General features: G+C 38.9%; 1 protein-coding gene across 8 annotated transcripts in view; it reads right to left on the bottom strand.

Moving 5' to 3' along the window:
• The window catches only part of LOC115224244 (recombining binding protein suppressor of hairless), a 238,572-nt gene that overhangs the window by 58,986 nt on the left and 163,066 nt on the right, over positions 1-16,520 (bottom strand). For all 8 annotated transcript variants that reach the window (XM_029795046.2, XM_029795043.2, XM_029795044.2 and 5 more), the window contains one exon: positions 11,586-11,808. In XM_029795046.2, coding sequence (XP_029650906.1) covers positions 11,586-11,808 — 223 coding nt within the window. The remainder of the gene's footprint in view (positions 1-11,585; positions 11,809-16,520) is intronic.

Raw genomic sequence — 16,520 nt, 5'->3', positions numbered from 1 at the left:
GACAAATCTGATTTAGAGTTTCTTGTCTTCCAAGAGAAGTCAGTGGAAGCATTTGGTCTCCCTTGCATTTGGTTCACCTTTCTCACAGAGTGTAATGGCTGTTATTTTGCCACTGACAATTGTGAAGTCAGCTTCTATGTTGCGAGGTGAAGGGGGGGGGGGGGCTCCTTACTGGAGGTAATAGGGTTTCTGTCTCTGTTTGTGCTGGGCAAATGTAACTGATGGGAGAGGGGGGGAGAAAGATAGAGAAGAGGGGAATTGTCAAAAAATGAACCACAGTAAAAGGGAAGGGAGTGAGAGAGAGGGGGAGGGGAGGGAGGGGGGAAAGAGGGAGAGGGAGGGAGGGCAGTTGTCAAAAAATGAACCACAGTAAAAGGGAAGGGAGTGAGAGAAAGAGGAAGGGAGGGAGAGATAGAGAGTATGCAAGGAGTGGAAGGGAGAAACAGGGTGGCTGGGAAGAGGGGAAGGAAAGAAGAAGAGTGGTAGGAGGAGTAATGGTGGTGGAGAGAGATAGGGAGAGGGGAAGCGATTAATGGGGGGAGGGGGTGGTTGACAGCTGATAGTAAAAAGGTCAGTGATCAGAGTGTGGTGGATGTCAATAATTAGTGAAGAGGGGTCATTTCAGGTGATGCGTTGCATAAGTGCAGGAATGAGATTTGCTTAGGGGATGCAAATCCAGGTCCAACCCAGGAGTATTTTCACTGCCCCACCACCAAAATTTTAGGAGGTCCACACAGACCCCTGTACCCCTGTACCCCTGTACCCCTGTACCCTGCTCCCAAGTCTATGATGCGTTGTTACTTGCTTGATTCCATTTATCACATATTCTGCAACGAGGGAAGATTAAAGAAAGAAAGAAAGAAAGAAAGAAAAAAAGAAACTGCGCACCCAGGATTTCCAAGATGAGATCAGATTCTTTTTAATGAAGAAATTCAAGGGATGCTTCCCTCCATGGATGCACACAAACAAACAAATAAAAAACGCACAAAATACAAATTCCTGCACAGATCCACAACACACGGCCAGAAGGAATATTGTCTCCAGCAAAGCGTCACAACATTTGTCACAATTCTTTGAGATCATCTTTGTGAGCTTCAAGCATTTAAGATCAATCTTAATAACCACATCACCTATCTTCCTCTCTGTCTGCCTGTATGTCTCCCCCTCTCTCTCTCTCTGTATGTATGTATGTATGTGTGTGTGTGTGTGTGTGTGTGTTATAGATAGATGGATATATATATTTATATATATATATATATATATATATATATATATATATATATAATAACAAAGGGTAAAATAATTAATTCAGAAGTAATCAATAATTTTCACAAGTAGAATTCGGCATGAAAAAGGACCATTTCATGGTAAACTTAAGTAATACTTAATAAATAGGGTTCAGCAAAGATTTGCTTTACCACATACCAAGTTTAGAAATAGCAGCCAAAAAACGTTAGCTATTTTTCTACATTAAAAAAAGTAAAAGAAATAGCTAACGTTTTTGGCTGCTATTTCTAAACTTTGGTATGTGTAAAGCAAATCTTTGCTGAACCCTATTTATTTAGTATATATATAGATAGATAGATGATATTTATATATATATATATATATATATATATATCTATATATTATATATTATATACACACACACACACACACAGCCGCAGGAGTAGCTGTGTGGTAGAAGCTTGCTTCCCAACCACATGGTTCTGGGTTCAGTCCAACTGCATGGCACCTTGAGCAACCAAAGCCTTGTGAATGGATTTGGTAGACAGAAACTAAAAGAAGCCCATCATATATGCGTGTGTGTGTGTATATTTGTGTCTGTGTTTGCTGCCCAACTATCACTTCAGAACCAATATTGGTGTGTTTACGTCCCCGTAACTTTGGCAAAAGAGATCAATGGAATAAGTACTCGGCTTTCTTTTATTCTTTTACTTGTTTCAGTCATTTGACTGCAGCCATGCTGGAGCACAGCCATTAGCTCAGTTTCCTTCTACCAAATCCACTCACAAGGCTTTGGTTAACCCAATGCTATAGTAGAAGACACTTGCTCAAGATGCCACGCAGCGGGACTGAACCTGGAACCATGTGGTTGTGAAGCAAACTTCTTTCTACAACACACACAATAATCCTTCCTGCTAAATGCAGGAGATCCAAAATATGAGGGGAGGGGTTTAGTTGGTTACATCAACCCCAATGGTTGACTGGTACTTATTTTCTTGATTGTGGAAGGGTGAAAAGGCAACACTGACCTTGGTGGAATTTGAACACAGAATGTAAAGATAGGCAACATATCACTAAGCATTTGTCCTTCATTTCCGAGACATGTTCTGGTCATAAGGAAAAAGGTGAGGGTTGGAAACAGGAAAGGCATTCCGACCATAAGAAAATCTGCCTTGGTAAGTTCCGTCCAACCCATGCAAGCATGGAAAAGTGGATGTTAATACAATGATGATGATGAGGACAACATCAATGATGATGGTGATGATGACGATAATGATAATGACGATGATGATGATGATAACAATGATGATGATGATGATGATAACAATGATGATGATGATGACGACAACAACGATGATGATGATGATGATGATGAGCTATTGGTTAATTAGTAACAGTATAAACTATGTTGCTGAATTACTAAATATAAGCATAGAAAGGAGGAAAGCAAGGAACAAAAAAACAAAAAGCATAAAAGTAAAGGGTTGAAAATATAAAAGGGTCAGGTGGGGGGGGACAGATGTGGAGTGAAAATTCAGAGTGTGACCATTAAAATCCATGAAGGACACCAACCAGGTGTGCAGGTGAGGTGAGGAGTAAAAACAAGAGGGAGCAGATGTAGTGTGTATGGAAGAAGACTGTGATGGTGCTGGTATATGATGCATATGGAGGAGGACAGGTGGGTAAAGAAGAGGTGCATGAAAGAGGGAGACCAAGGTAGACTTGGGAGGAAATGGTGAAGATGTATCTGAAGTTGTTAGAAAAGGAAATGGCAAAAGATGGGACATGAAATAGTGCAGCAGGAGAAGACCGTTCCATGTGTACAAGCATGGGGGGGGGAATGGATGTTAAAACTGGTGGTGATGGAGTCTGGGAGACAAACTGTGGGTTTAATAGGTGTGTGTGGTGTGTGTGTGTGTGCTGTCAAACCTATCTTCTGTCTCTGATATCCTCTCATCTCTCCCTCTTTTATACACACACACAAATGCAGCTGGACACAGGTAGAGAGATATATAAATACATAGATGGATACATACAAGTAGAAATATATATATATATATATATATACATATATATATATATATACATATGTGTGCACACACAGGCATACAGATGCACGCACGCACACACACACACAAAACATGGCCTTGTTTAAATTTCAGTCTACTAAATTCACTCATAAAGCATTAGTTGTCCTGAGGTGATAATAGAAGACGTTTACCCAAGGTGCATATAAGGGGAATATATATGCACACACACACACACACATGTATGTATGTAGGCTGTTATCATGCATTTGTAATTGATATCGGTTACATTTGTATGTTACCATATGTTTTGTTATTTTATTTTATATTTAAAATTTTTGCTATTTTTAGCAGACAGTAAAATTAATCAAATTACAAAATTCTGAAAAGTTGAAAAGCTTCGACCCTAACTAGTTGACCTGCTCAAAATATCAGCAAGTTCATTGCAACAAACCCCTTAACAAGATTCAATTATGGGCCACACAAAAGTAATGAGAAAGTTTGTACGGAATTCAGTAACCTTCTGAATGCTGCAGGGGAACCAGTTGTAAAAACATTTTTTTAATATTTAAAATCTTAAATTAGTTAGTTTAAGTTTTGGGGAAAATACCCAGAGCCTAATTTATGTATTAGCTAATAAGGGGTCCAAAGCACTAGGGGCCCTTTTAATTCAGAGATGAATCCAAATGAGTGCTTTTAAAATTATCAAGCCTTCTTTTGATTTATTGGGGTTTTTTTAGATTTGAAGGAGCATAAAATCTAACTGAATCCCTCTAAGACGGAACGAAAATAAGTGGAAATTTTACCAGTGAGTGTGTTAAATAATAAGGCACTAAAAGAGAATTATTCTCCCCAGACACAACAGAATATGCTTCAACACACGAACTCATATAAAGAATCTTGCAAATCTAATCCAAAAACGAAATACATTTTCTATTTTACATATGAAATATTTCAGAAAGCTCTGCTTTCTAACCCAAAGCAGGTCAAATAACTACTAGAAACTTCACCGGTTTGCCCTCAACGCTGCTTGATACTTCAAAAAAAGACTCTATGCTGTGTTACAATTTGATTTTCCATCTTCTTTATGAAATGCTTCGCAATAAAACGTGTGTCTGCTCATGCAAAACTAACTGGAGTAGCTTGACTACAATGTACAAGTACACATCCACCACCGTAACTAACTTATTGGCTACAGTAACTACCATTAATAATGACTTAATTAATTTAGTACAAAAGTGAAATGATTGCTTCATTTATTTCAAGTGGAAAGTTACCACTTTCATTTTAACAATAAAATTTCAACGAACAGAAGTGAAAAAAGAAAAAAAATTAACAAATGGCGAGGTTAAAAGTGCTTTAAAGTCTAAGGGGAATAACTCTTGACGTACAAAAATAATTTCAACGAATTAATGCTTTTTCCTTTTTACTTGAAATTAAATTTTCAGTGCTTTTTCTTCTTTTTTCTCTCTCTTTTTTTTTCTTTTTTTTTTGCTTCCTTCCTTGTAAGTTTATCTTTCAGAAATATGTCTGAATAACTGATTACAATTGTTGCTCATTCAATTTCTAGAATAATTTTAAAATAAAATGAAATATTAAATATTTTGTGAACCTCTCGACTTGGCAATTGACGATTTAGATTCTCTTTCCAGAAGAATCTGGGAGACAGGAGGAACTAAAAGATATTTGCTTTAAAATAAGGAAAACTAAAATTATAAAAATTGATCTCTTTGAAAAAAACCCAGCCTCTAAGATAGTAAAAAGATAAAGGGATTGAAAAGCAGAAAAGATGAGTCAAAGTAATTGATGGAGGTCTCCTGATTAATTTATCAAATCAACACACACACACACACACACACACTCACACACGGGGGCTTCCTATGTCCCAGTTTCAAAGGTCTGTGCCAGTGTCCCATCTATAGTCAGCAGATTTTGTCCTGCTTGATGTTGATATGTAGCAAGTAGGCATCAGCTGGTCTCGAGAGACCATGGATCTGCACCCGAAGAAATTCGGTCAGCTGCTGACACATTTGAAGGAGCTCTCTACAAATGCTGCTGGATTTTTCTTTCCCCAGAACATTCCGTTTGTGGATCAAAGACTCAAATTCTAAGAAGGAAAGGCTGAATATATTGAAACCAGCCGAGTCCCAACTCAGTTGTGATTAAAACTCCAATGCAAACTAACAAACTAATTGCTTATGTTAAGACTCAGTCTAAATCCAGAGCTGTGCGCCTTTATTGCAGGTCCAGTGGATGTCTGCTACTAAGGATTCCAAGAGAAAAAGTGCCGGAGTCAATTTCTTTGTCTGAACCCATCAAGATGGTGCCCCAGCATGGTCATAGTCCAATGACTGAATCAAGTGAAAGAATAAAAGAGAATGAGATACAACTGTGACTCCAGAAAGATTAATGTCCATGTTTCAGTCCTTCAATGTAAAACTTAAGAAACCAATACTTATTTTGCAGTGGAACAAAAAGGATGGTTTTTAAAGACAGAACGCTTTCAAGACAATTAGTCGTTCATTCACAAACATTGATTCTGTTGCATAATTTTGTAGCAAAAGTCTTGGAAAATCATTTAAAGAACATGGAATTTCAAACGCAAGAAATGAAGAAGATGGTTTGTTGGGGTGAGAAAGTGATGAGTAGGAGGAGGAGGACAAGGGGAGCAGTAAGAATTCCAGTCAGTTCTTCAGATCTGTTGGATGGTTTCTTTTATACCGAATAAGAAACAGGAATTTATAGCAGAATTTAGAAAAATATTGAAATTTAATTATATCTCTTTCTTCAAATTTTATTTTGAGGTACAAGTATGGCTGTGTGGTAAGAAGTTTGCTTCTCAACCACATGATTTTGGGCTCAATCCCACTGTGTGGCACCTTGAGAAAGAGTCTTCTAAATTAGCCTCAGACTGACCAAAGCTTTGTGAGAAGATTTGGTAGATGGAAACTGAAAGAAGCCCATCATGTGCATGTGCACATGCATGTATGTGTGTGCGTGTGTGTTCTCCTTATCTTGGCATCATATGATAGTTGTAAATGAGTGTCACTGTCATACAAGCAGTGTCATAAATTTCCAATATTCTGCCATAAACATGTCTGGCCATGAGGAAATATTACCTTGCTTGGAAACAAGATAAGCGTTGGCAACAGGAAGGGCACCCAACCATAGCAAAATCTGCCTCAAACACAACCCATACAAGAATGGAAAAGTGAATGTTAAAATGGTGATGAAGGATAATTACTTTTATTTATCAAGAAAATATAAGCTTCTAAGCATAATTAACCTCATAATTAAAATTTATAAATTACTTATGGGTTAAGGTTTCCAAACTACAGGGTCTTACCAAAGATTTTAATTATCAATAAACAAACAAAAAACAAAATAACTTTCAAACATTTACTTTCGGTATTACTCTTTTACTTGTTTCAGTCATTTGACTGTGACCATGCTGGAGCACTGCCTTTAGTCGACCTAATCAACCCCAGGACTTATTCTTTGTAAGCCTAGTACTTATTCTATTGGTCTCTTTTGCCGAATCGCTAAGTTACTGGGATGTAAACACACCAACATCAGTTGTCAAGCGATGTTGGGGGGACAAACACAGGCACACAAACACTTACATATATACATATATATACATATATACAATGGGCTTCTTTCAGTTTCCGTCAACCAAATCCACTCACAAAGCTTTGGTCGGCCCGAGGCTATAGTAGAAGACACTTGCCCAAGGTGCCATGCAGTGGGACTGAACCTGGAACTATGTGGTTCATAAGCAAGCTACTTACCACACAACCACTCCTGCACCTATTGTGCCAAAGAGTGCAACAACAATGCAAGTGGCTCCATATTCAATGAACAGCTATAATTTATTTATTTACCATTAAGCTGACATTACTGCTGTGTGTGTGTGTGCTGCCGTTTCTCTGTTGGACACAATACAGAACATGCAAATCTCACACATTAACATAATGTTTTGGTAAATATTAATTTCTATGGCATCCATTATTAGCCAGAGATGCTTGTATTCCTGAAGAAATCATAACACATTGTTATTACCTACACACACACGTGTGTATATGTATGTCTGTGTGGCTGTGTGGTAAGTAGCTTGCTAACCAACCACATGGTTCCGGGTTCAGTCCCACTGCGTGGCATCTTGGGCAAGTGTCTTCTGCTATAGCCCCGGGCCGACCAATGCCTTGTGAGTGGATTTGGTAGACAGAAACTGAAAGAAGCCTGTCGTATATATGTATATATATATATGTGTGTGTGTTTGTGTGTCTGTGTTTGTCCCCCTAGCATTGCTTGACAATCGATGCTGGTGTGTTTACGTCCCCATCACTTAGCGGTTTGGCAAAAGAGACCGATAGAATAAGTACTAGGCTTACAAAGAATAAGTCCCGGGGTCGATTTGCTCGACTAAAGGTGGTGCTCCAGCATGGCCACAGTCAAATGACTGAAACAAGTAAAAGAGTAAAAGAGTATATATACACACATACATAAAAACACACAAACACACATATATACAAACACACGCACATATAGCTGTATGGTAGAGAAGTTTACTGCCTAACCATGAGGTTTTTGAGTTCAATCCCTCAGCCTGGCAGAGGATTTCATTCAGGGAAATTGCATCATCGTCAGCATTGTTCTTATATCAACTTTCAACAGAGCCACAACATCAAAGGTTATTATGACATTATCAGAATACTTGAAAGATTTTCCCCCTTCAAGTCTGGCGTCTCCAACAGAACTTTATTCTCCATCAAATACACATTCAGAAAAAGAAAAACCACACACACACACACACACACACATGCATGCATAGACACACTCACGCATGCACCCCCCCCCACACACACAGAGTAATGTTTGTTACCACTTTTGCGTGGCTGTTCCATGCAGAGTAAGAGATTTTAAAACCAGCTACTTTAGGCTATATTTATATATATATATATATATATATGTGTGTGTGTGTGTGTGTGTTTTACACACAGTAAGTATTCTGTGGCCATGCTGGGGCACAAATTGATCCCTGTACTTATGCTTTTGTAAAGCCTAGTACTTATTCTATTGGTGTCTTTTGCTGAACCACTAAGTTATGAGGGTGGTGAGGGACAAACACACACATAAACACACACACACACAACAAGCTTCTTTCAGTTTCCATCTATGAAATCCACTCACAAGGCTTTGACAAGGTTGAGACTATAGTAGAAGACACTTGCTCAAGGTGCCATGCAATGGGACTGAACCTGGAACCATGTGGTTGGGAAGCAAGCTTCTTACCACACAGCTGCCCAGGATTTAAACCACCCACATCTGACCCAAATATTCTACACGTTTTATGTCCAAATTGACCAGATCTGTTCTCTCCCACTTACCCTACAATGTCATTCTAAAAATAAACAACCACATCATCAAAATCTGCAAAGCTACGAGATAATCCATGATTAATTCAAAACAATGTGAATTTGACAGAATAACCTGAATGCTAATGGATTAATTACTATTTTCAGCTTCTTGTATTTTTTTTCTTTTTAAACTGCCAGTATTTTTTGTGTGAAAGGTAAATGTAGAAGTAAATGAAACTGGGGACATAGAGGACGGAGGTTTCTATTACATTATGGTGAGCAGCTAACAACCACACACTGCTCTTCTTAAAACAGTTCAACTCAAAATACTACAAAGGGTTCTTGAACAAAGTCCTTTCCACTTTTCTTAATGTCTACACTAATTAACAAAACAAATTTACTTCTTTGTCTAATGTGAACAAACTTCATAACTTTTTAAGTCTAAATATTGGCTTCAAATAATGGCACAAGGCCAGCAATTTCAGGGGAGAGGGTAAGTCGATTACATTGCCACCCAGTATGCAACTGGTACTTATTTTATTGACCCCCAAAAGCATGAAAGGCACAGATGATTTCATTGGAATTTGAACTCAGGACATGAAAATGAATGAAATACAGCTAAGTATGCTAACATTTCTTGTTTCTTTATCACCCACAAGGAGCTAAACATAGAGGGGACAAACAAGGACAGGCAAAAGGATTAAGTTGATTACATCAACCCCAGTGCATAACTGGTACTTAATTTATCGACCCCGAAAGGATGAACAGCAAAGTCAACCTCAGCGTAATTTGAACTCGGTACGTAACAACATTTCTGCCAACTCGTCGCCTTTTAAAATGTTGGTTTCAAATTTCGGCACAAGGCCAGCACTTTCGGGTTGAGAGGGTAAGTTGGTTACATTGACCCCTAGGGCTCAACTTGTACATATTTTATCAATCCTGAAAGGATGAAAAGCAAAGTCAACCTCAGCAGAATTTGAACTCAGAACATAGAGAGATGAAATGCCACTGAGCACTTTGCCCTTCATGGTAAGGATTCTGCCAGTTTGGCGCCACCCTTTGAAGTATAAATATTAAAACAGCATACAATCTAATAAAAATGGGATTAACGGTTAGAAATGAAGGTTGAATGCTGTAGGATTAGCTGCTTGTGGAAAACAAAGAGGTAACTAGAAGATCCATATGTGGTTACTTAACCTGCTAGAAATATCAACTAAATCACCCTCAGATTACACCAATCCATCTTAAACATTTCATTACCAAATTTCTGTAGAAATACACTGCTTTTGTTTAAGTTAATCTTGAAAGTAATTAAGAAATTAGTAAAATCCCTTTGTCAGTATTAACCCTTTTCACACCGACCCCTCTGAAACCATCCTTGCTTCTATGGAACAAACTTGTTGTTTTAAAGTGATTTTAATTAAAATTTCATGTTAATTTATGTTTCAAACAACAGCTTAATGATGACAAATGTATCTTAATATATCCTTTATCATCATCATCATCATCATCATTTAATGTCCGCTCTCCATGCTGGCATGGGTTGGATGGTTTGACCGAAAACTTGTAAGCCGAGGGGGCAGTACCAGGTTTCAATCTGATTTGGCAAGGTTTCTAAAGCTGGATACCCTTCCTAATGCCAACCACTCCAAGAGTGTAGTGGGTGTTCTTTACGTGCCACTGGCATGGGTGCCATTGACCTGACACCAGCATCATCCGTGACTCTGGTCTCACTTGACTTGAAAGGTCTACATACGCACGGTATATTGCCAAAGGTCATAGTCACCTGTCACTGCCTCCATGAGGCCCAACGCTTGAATGGTGCCCTTTACGTCCCACCAGCAACAGGTGCCACTCAGACTACAAATTCACTCAGTTCAACAGGTCTTCACAAGCACAGCATATCGCCCAATGATTGAAGGGTGCTTTTAAAGGGGCTATTTATGGGACACTTGCATCTGCCACAACTACAATCTCATTTGACTTGACAGGTCTTATCAAGAATGGCATATCTCCAAAGATCTCAGTTGCTTTAGTAATGAAATAAATTGAAATTAAGGGTATTTTTCAACAGAAATATTGAAAAGAAAAGGTTAAGTTATTGTTTGGAACTTAACACAAAATTCTGATGGAAAATTTTAATTTAGATCACTTTAAAATAGGAAGGCTTTATCAAGGGACTAGGGGTGGTCCCAAGGAGAGTGATTTCAAAAGGGCTAAAGAGAGAAAATGCTGACTAATGCAGTGCTTGGTATAAAAACAGAATGGGGTGGTTAGGGTTGGAACATCTTTGGTCATGGTTCGGATCAGGGCTGACCTGGGTTAAACAACAACAACAGTGGTAACAAATGTCATAATTCTTGGGGTGGTAAAGGCATCTTAAAAACCATTTTTTAAGTGCTACATCAAAGGCACATGAACCAGTTACTGTGATTTGAACTCTACACTAATTGGTACTCCATCGGTTTCAATGACAGGTATTCCAGTTGATCCAATCAACGGAACAGCCTGGTCGTAAAATTAACGTGCAAGTGGCTGAGTACTCCACAGACATGTGTACCCTTAACGTAGTTCTCAGGGATATTCAGTATGACACAGAATGTGACAAGGCTGGCCCTTGTGAATTACTGGTACAATTCTTTTTTGCCAGCTGAGTGGACTGGAGCAATAAAGTGAAATAAAGTGACTTGCTCGAGGAGACAATGTACCACCAGGAATCGAACTCTCAACCTTATGATCCCGAGCTAAACACCCTAACCACTAAGCCATGTTGTCTTCACACTGCAAATTGAGAAAATATGTAATACATATCACAACAAACTCTTAACTTTTGCACCAAGATGGACTTAGCCATTTTGCAAGCTCACTGAACCAAAATAGAACAGTACGACCGAGAGTCGATCACAGTTGTAACTAGTTTATAGTTTGGTATTCCGAACCGATTGTATCACTAAGAAGTAACATTTCTTACCTGCGAGAAAACGGGTGAGTAATCCTTGAGTCTGAATGATCAATATCACCTGTAATCCTATTGATTGGTGGAGATGGAGTAGGCATTGGACTTGGTGGGGTCTTGATTGTATTGGTTAGCGTACTGATGCCAAGTGGACGGATGTTTGCCATAGAAATCGAGTCGCCACTTATTTTGTCAGGTGGTGTTAGTGACCCAGCTGGCATTAAGTGCTCAGATGCCTCTGCAATGAAGAAAATAAACATCAGAAATTGGATTCAATAAGAAAAAAGAAATATCTAAAATATTGTAGAAATGGAAATTTATGAAATTAATTTGTCACTTTTGTATTTGGTTTGCAAGATCCTTGGTGCAAACTTGTATTATTATCATTATTATCATTATCATCGTTATTATTATTATTATAAGGCAGAATCTGTGGACAAAATGGTGAAAATGTATGGCATATTACCAGTGAATGTACGCCACTGGCCCAGAAAGAATATAAGAGACGTCATGACAACATAGAAAGAATTGTCCCTTGGACACATTGCAACAAGTATGGACTTGACAGAGCAAAAAAGTGGTACGAATATAAACTCGAAGGCATTAGTGAAAATGGTAATGCAAAGATCCTATGGGATTTTATGATTCAGTGTGACCATGAAATAGAGAATAGGAAGCCAGACATAGTGTTAATTGAGAAAGAAAGCAAACGATGCTGGAGCATAGATATAGCATGTCCAGCTAACAACAAGGTATGTGATAAGGAAAAAAGAAAAGTCGATAGATACGACAGGTTAGCTTGGGAGGTTAAGCAGTTGTGGTCACTGAAAGAAGTGGTAGTAGCACCAATAATTGTCGGAGCCCTGGGAACAGAGTAAAAATCTTGAGAAGTACATGGAACAAATAGGGGCTGCAATAAGGGTGGAGAACATGCAGAAAACAGCACTGCTTGGAACCGCTCGAATACTCCGGATGGTGCTTGAAAAATAAGGGGTGCTACCTTAGTTCACTGGGAGTGAACAGCTGGCACCATAGTACTTCTCCAGCGTTAGAAACTGTGCAAAGACAATACATAATAATAATAATCCTTTCTACTGGAAGCAGAAGACATCAAATTTGGAGGAAGGGATTAAGTCAATTACATCGACCCCAGTGCATAACCGGTACTTATTTAATCAACTCCAAAGGGATGAAACACAAAGTTAACCTCAGTGGAATTTGAATAATAATAATAATAATAATAATAATAATAATAATAATAATAATAGTTATAATAATGATAATAAGGAGCTTATTGTATAGAGGACTCAGGTGCTCTATAACTCATCAGAAAAGGTAATGAAAACTGCAACAGGACATAGAATATGCACAGGAAGTGCAAAAGTGAAAAAATCTTAAAGAGAAACAACAACAACAACAGAGGCTGATGGGCATTGGGTGTATTGTTGGCGAATTTCAGGAAGCATTGAAGTTTTGAATGATGTAGTGTTCCGACAGCTAACAACTGATGCAGGTAGTTTAATCCATGCTTCAGTAAATCTGAGCATGAAAAAATGTTTCCAAAAGTCATGGGGGTGCTATGTTGCTTTCTTTGATTTTGAATATGTTGAAACAAATTTTGTTTCATCTTGGGAGGGTCATTAGGCCAATAATAATAAACACATGCACTGGTTCTGTTTCACTTCTTTTATTATTATTAGTCAATTAAAGGCAGTGAGCTGGCAGAATCATTAGCAACACACAGAAAATGTTTAGTGGTATTTTGTCCATCTCAACATTCTGAGTTCAAATCCTCACTAGGTCAACTTTGTCTTTTATCCTTTCTGGGTCAATAAAATATGTACCAGTTGAAAGCTGGAGGTTAATGTAATTGACTTGCCCCAGCCCCACAAAATTTCAAGCCTTGGGCCTATAGTAGAAAGGATTATAATTAGTCAATTAGCTAACTAACTAATTAACTAAACAACTGTTTGATAAATCATTTGGTCAAGCAATCAATCAGATGGTGATGAAAGGACTTTGACAAACCTGACTGGTTGACTAAACCATTAATCAAGCAATTAGTTAATTGGTTAGATAGCTAAATCACTGACTAATAATAATGATAAAAGAAGCAAAATGAAGCCAATGCACGTGATTCATTGGTATAACGACCCTCCCAAGATACAACAAAATATATTACATTAACATCTCTTATATTCACAATGTCATACTGACGTAACCATGTCAATCAGAACAAATACGAGTTTAATTCGGAGGTAGTTTTACTGTTTAACAAATACATCCACAAAGCTAGTTTGAAGAAATACCGTTGTACGATTGCCACCAAAGACTCGTTTGAGTGACTTTTAATCCTGTTCGTTACCATCTCCCTGTTGCAATACTCTGTTGTGCTTTCAATTAATTTTGGGAAACAAGGAAGAATTTAGTAAAACAACTTTGTTGTTATCAAGCTGGTGTTTGGAACAGATTAACATGAGATTTTGATGGAAGGTTTCAATTTAGATCACTTTAACCCTTTTGTTACCATATCTGCCATTGAAATAACATGCCCCTTTTTTTTTAATTAATTTTTTTTTAAGTATAATGAAAACTTTAATAAAATAGCTGAAAATTTCCAAGCTGGTATTTGGAACAGAGATTAACATGAAATTTTGAGGGAAGGTTTTCTGATTCAGACTACAACAGGGTTAAATACACTTGAATCCTTGGGTTACATAAGTTTTGCTTCTTGATACCTTTAACACTGGAACTAGAGGGAGATTTGGCTGTTCTTTCAAGTAAATCAAGCAACTATGAAGACGCTCTTTTATTGGCCCTTAGCCCTTTCTTTGCCGTATTTCTATTGAAAAACATTGTCTTTCTTTCAATTAATTTTGAAAAATAATGAAGATGCAGGCATGGCTGCGGGGGTTAGGAAGCTTCCTTCCAAACCACATGGTTTCAGGTTCAGTCCCACTGCATGGCACCTTGGGAAAGTATCTTCTTCTATAGCCTGAGGTCAACCAATGCCTTCTGAGTGAATTTGGCAGATGGAAACTGTGAGGAAGCCCATCATGTGTGTATATGGATGAATGTGAGTGTGTGGAGGTGTGGAGGTGTGGAGGGAGGTGACTTTGTGTTTGTCTCCTCATCACCCCTTGACAGCCAGTGTTGGTTTGTTGATGTCCCAGTAAACGAGTAGTGGTTCAGCAGCAAAAGAGACGAATAGAATAAGCAGCAGGTTTTAAAAATGAAAAGGTAAGCAATGGGGTCGATTCATTCGACTGAAACCCTTCCAGGTGATGCCCCAGTATGGGCGCGGCCCAATGACTGAAACAAGTAAAAGAAGATAAGAGATAAAAGTTAGTGCGTTGGAGACAGAGGGGTGGGGTGGAGTGGGAGAGTGGGGGTGAGATTAGGGAAGGGAACAGGGGGGAGGGAAGGAGGGAGAGAGGAGAGGGAGGGGGAGAGGGAGAGAGGAGGGAGAGAGGGGTGTGCATGTGTGTAGGAGAGATATCTTTTATCTTTTACATGTTTCAGTCATCTGACTGCGGCCATGCTGGAGCACCACCTTAAAGGGTTTTAGTTGAACAAATCGACCCCAAGACTTATTTTTTTAAACCTGTTACTTATTCTATTGGCTCCTTTTGCTGAACCGCTAAGTTACGGGGAGACAAACAGGCCAATACTGGTGGTCAAGCAGTAATGGCACGGACAAACACAGACACACACACACACACACACACACACACACACATATATATGATGGGCTTCTTTCAGTTTCTGTTTACCAAATCCACTGACAAAGCCCGAGACTATAGTAGAAGGCACTTGCCTAAGGTGCCATGCAGTGGGACTGAACCTGGGACCATTTGGTTGGGAAGCAAGATTCTTATCAGGAATAATGAGAAAGGGATAAGGTTGGGGGCAGAATTCCTGTTGGAGAAAACGGTTCGAATGGGAAAGAATCGAGTGGAACTTAGTCTCCTGTCTAATAACACTGAGATGCTGCACCAACAACTGCAGCCGTCGAGTGCAGCCGTCGAGTGCAGCAGTCGAGTGCAGCCGTCGAGTGCAGCTGTCGAGTGCAGCCGTCATGAACAGCATTGATGCTTGAACTGTGGAAATGATCAATCAGGGAAAAGATGTGAGAATCACAAGATGGACACAAACAAAGATAAGGAACGCAAACGACTTTAGAAATCCAATAACGATTTGTTGTTTTATTTATTCATTTATTGTTGTTTGTTTTAACAGTAACCATAGCAACTGATACATTTCATGTTTCCTCGGGAAGGACAGAAACGAATGAAGTCAGTTGCTGATATAAATGTTATTACAGAAACAAGAGACTTTATGCACCACAGTTACTGCCACTACTACTACTACTACTACTACTGCTGCTGCTGCTGCTGCTGCTGATTATGATGATTAATAAATGTCTATTCCAAAATACTAAGTCTAATCAATACTCAATCGCTTAACCTTCAGTCATCGCCATTATCTTCATTGTCAGTGCCATCTGACTGGCACCTGTGCCGGTGGCACGTAAAAAGCGCCGTTCAAGCATTGGGCCTCATGGAGGCAGTGATGGGAGACCAAGACTTTTGGTGATATACTGTGCTTGTGATGCCAGTGTCGGGTCAATGGCACCCATGTCGGTGGCACATAAAAAACACCCACTACACTCTTGGAGTGGTCGACAAACTTCAATTCCAATGTATCAAGTGCACTGAAGAAGCTTGGGTCAGCCTGAGGCTTTAGTAAAAGACACTTGCCCAAGGTGCCAAGCGGTGGGACTGAACCTGGAACCATGTGCTTGGGAAGCAGATTTCATACCCACACAAAGCCATACCTGTATCTTACAAATGTGCACATGCATGCACATGTGTGCGTGTGTGTGTGTGTGTGTGTGGTATATATGCAAACATACTTAACAGGAGTATATATACACAAACAAATATATAA

Source organism: Octopus sinensis, linkage group LG25, assembly GCF_006345805.1.
Source record: "Octopus sinensis linkage group LG25, ASM634580v1, whole genome shotgun sequence".
Classification (NCBI taxonomy): Eukaryota; Metazoa; Mollusca; class Cephalopoda; order Octopoda; family Octopodidae; genus Octopus; species Octopus sinensis.
This window is presented reverse-complemented; position numbering and strand designations above follow the sequence as displayed.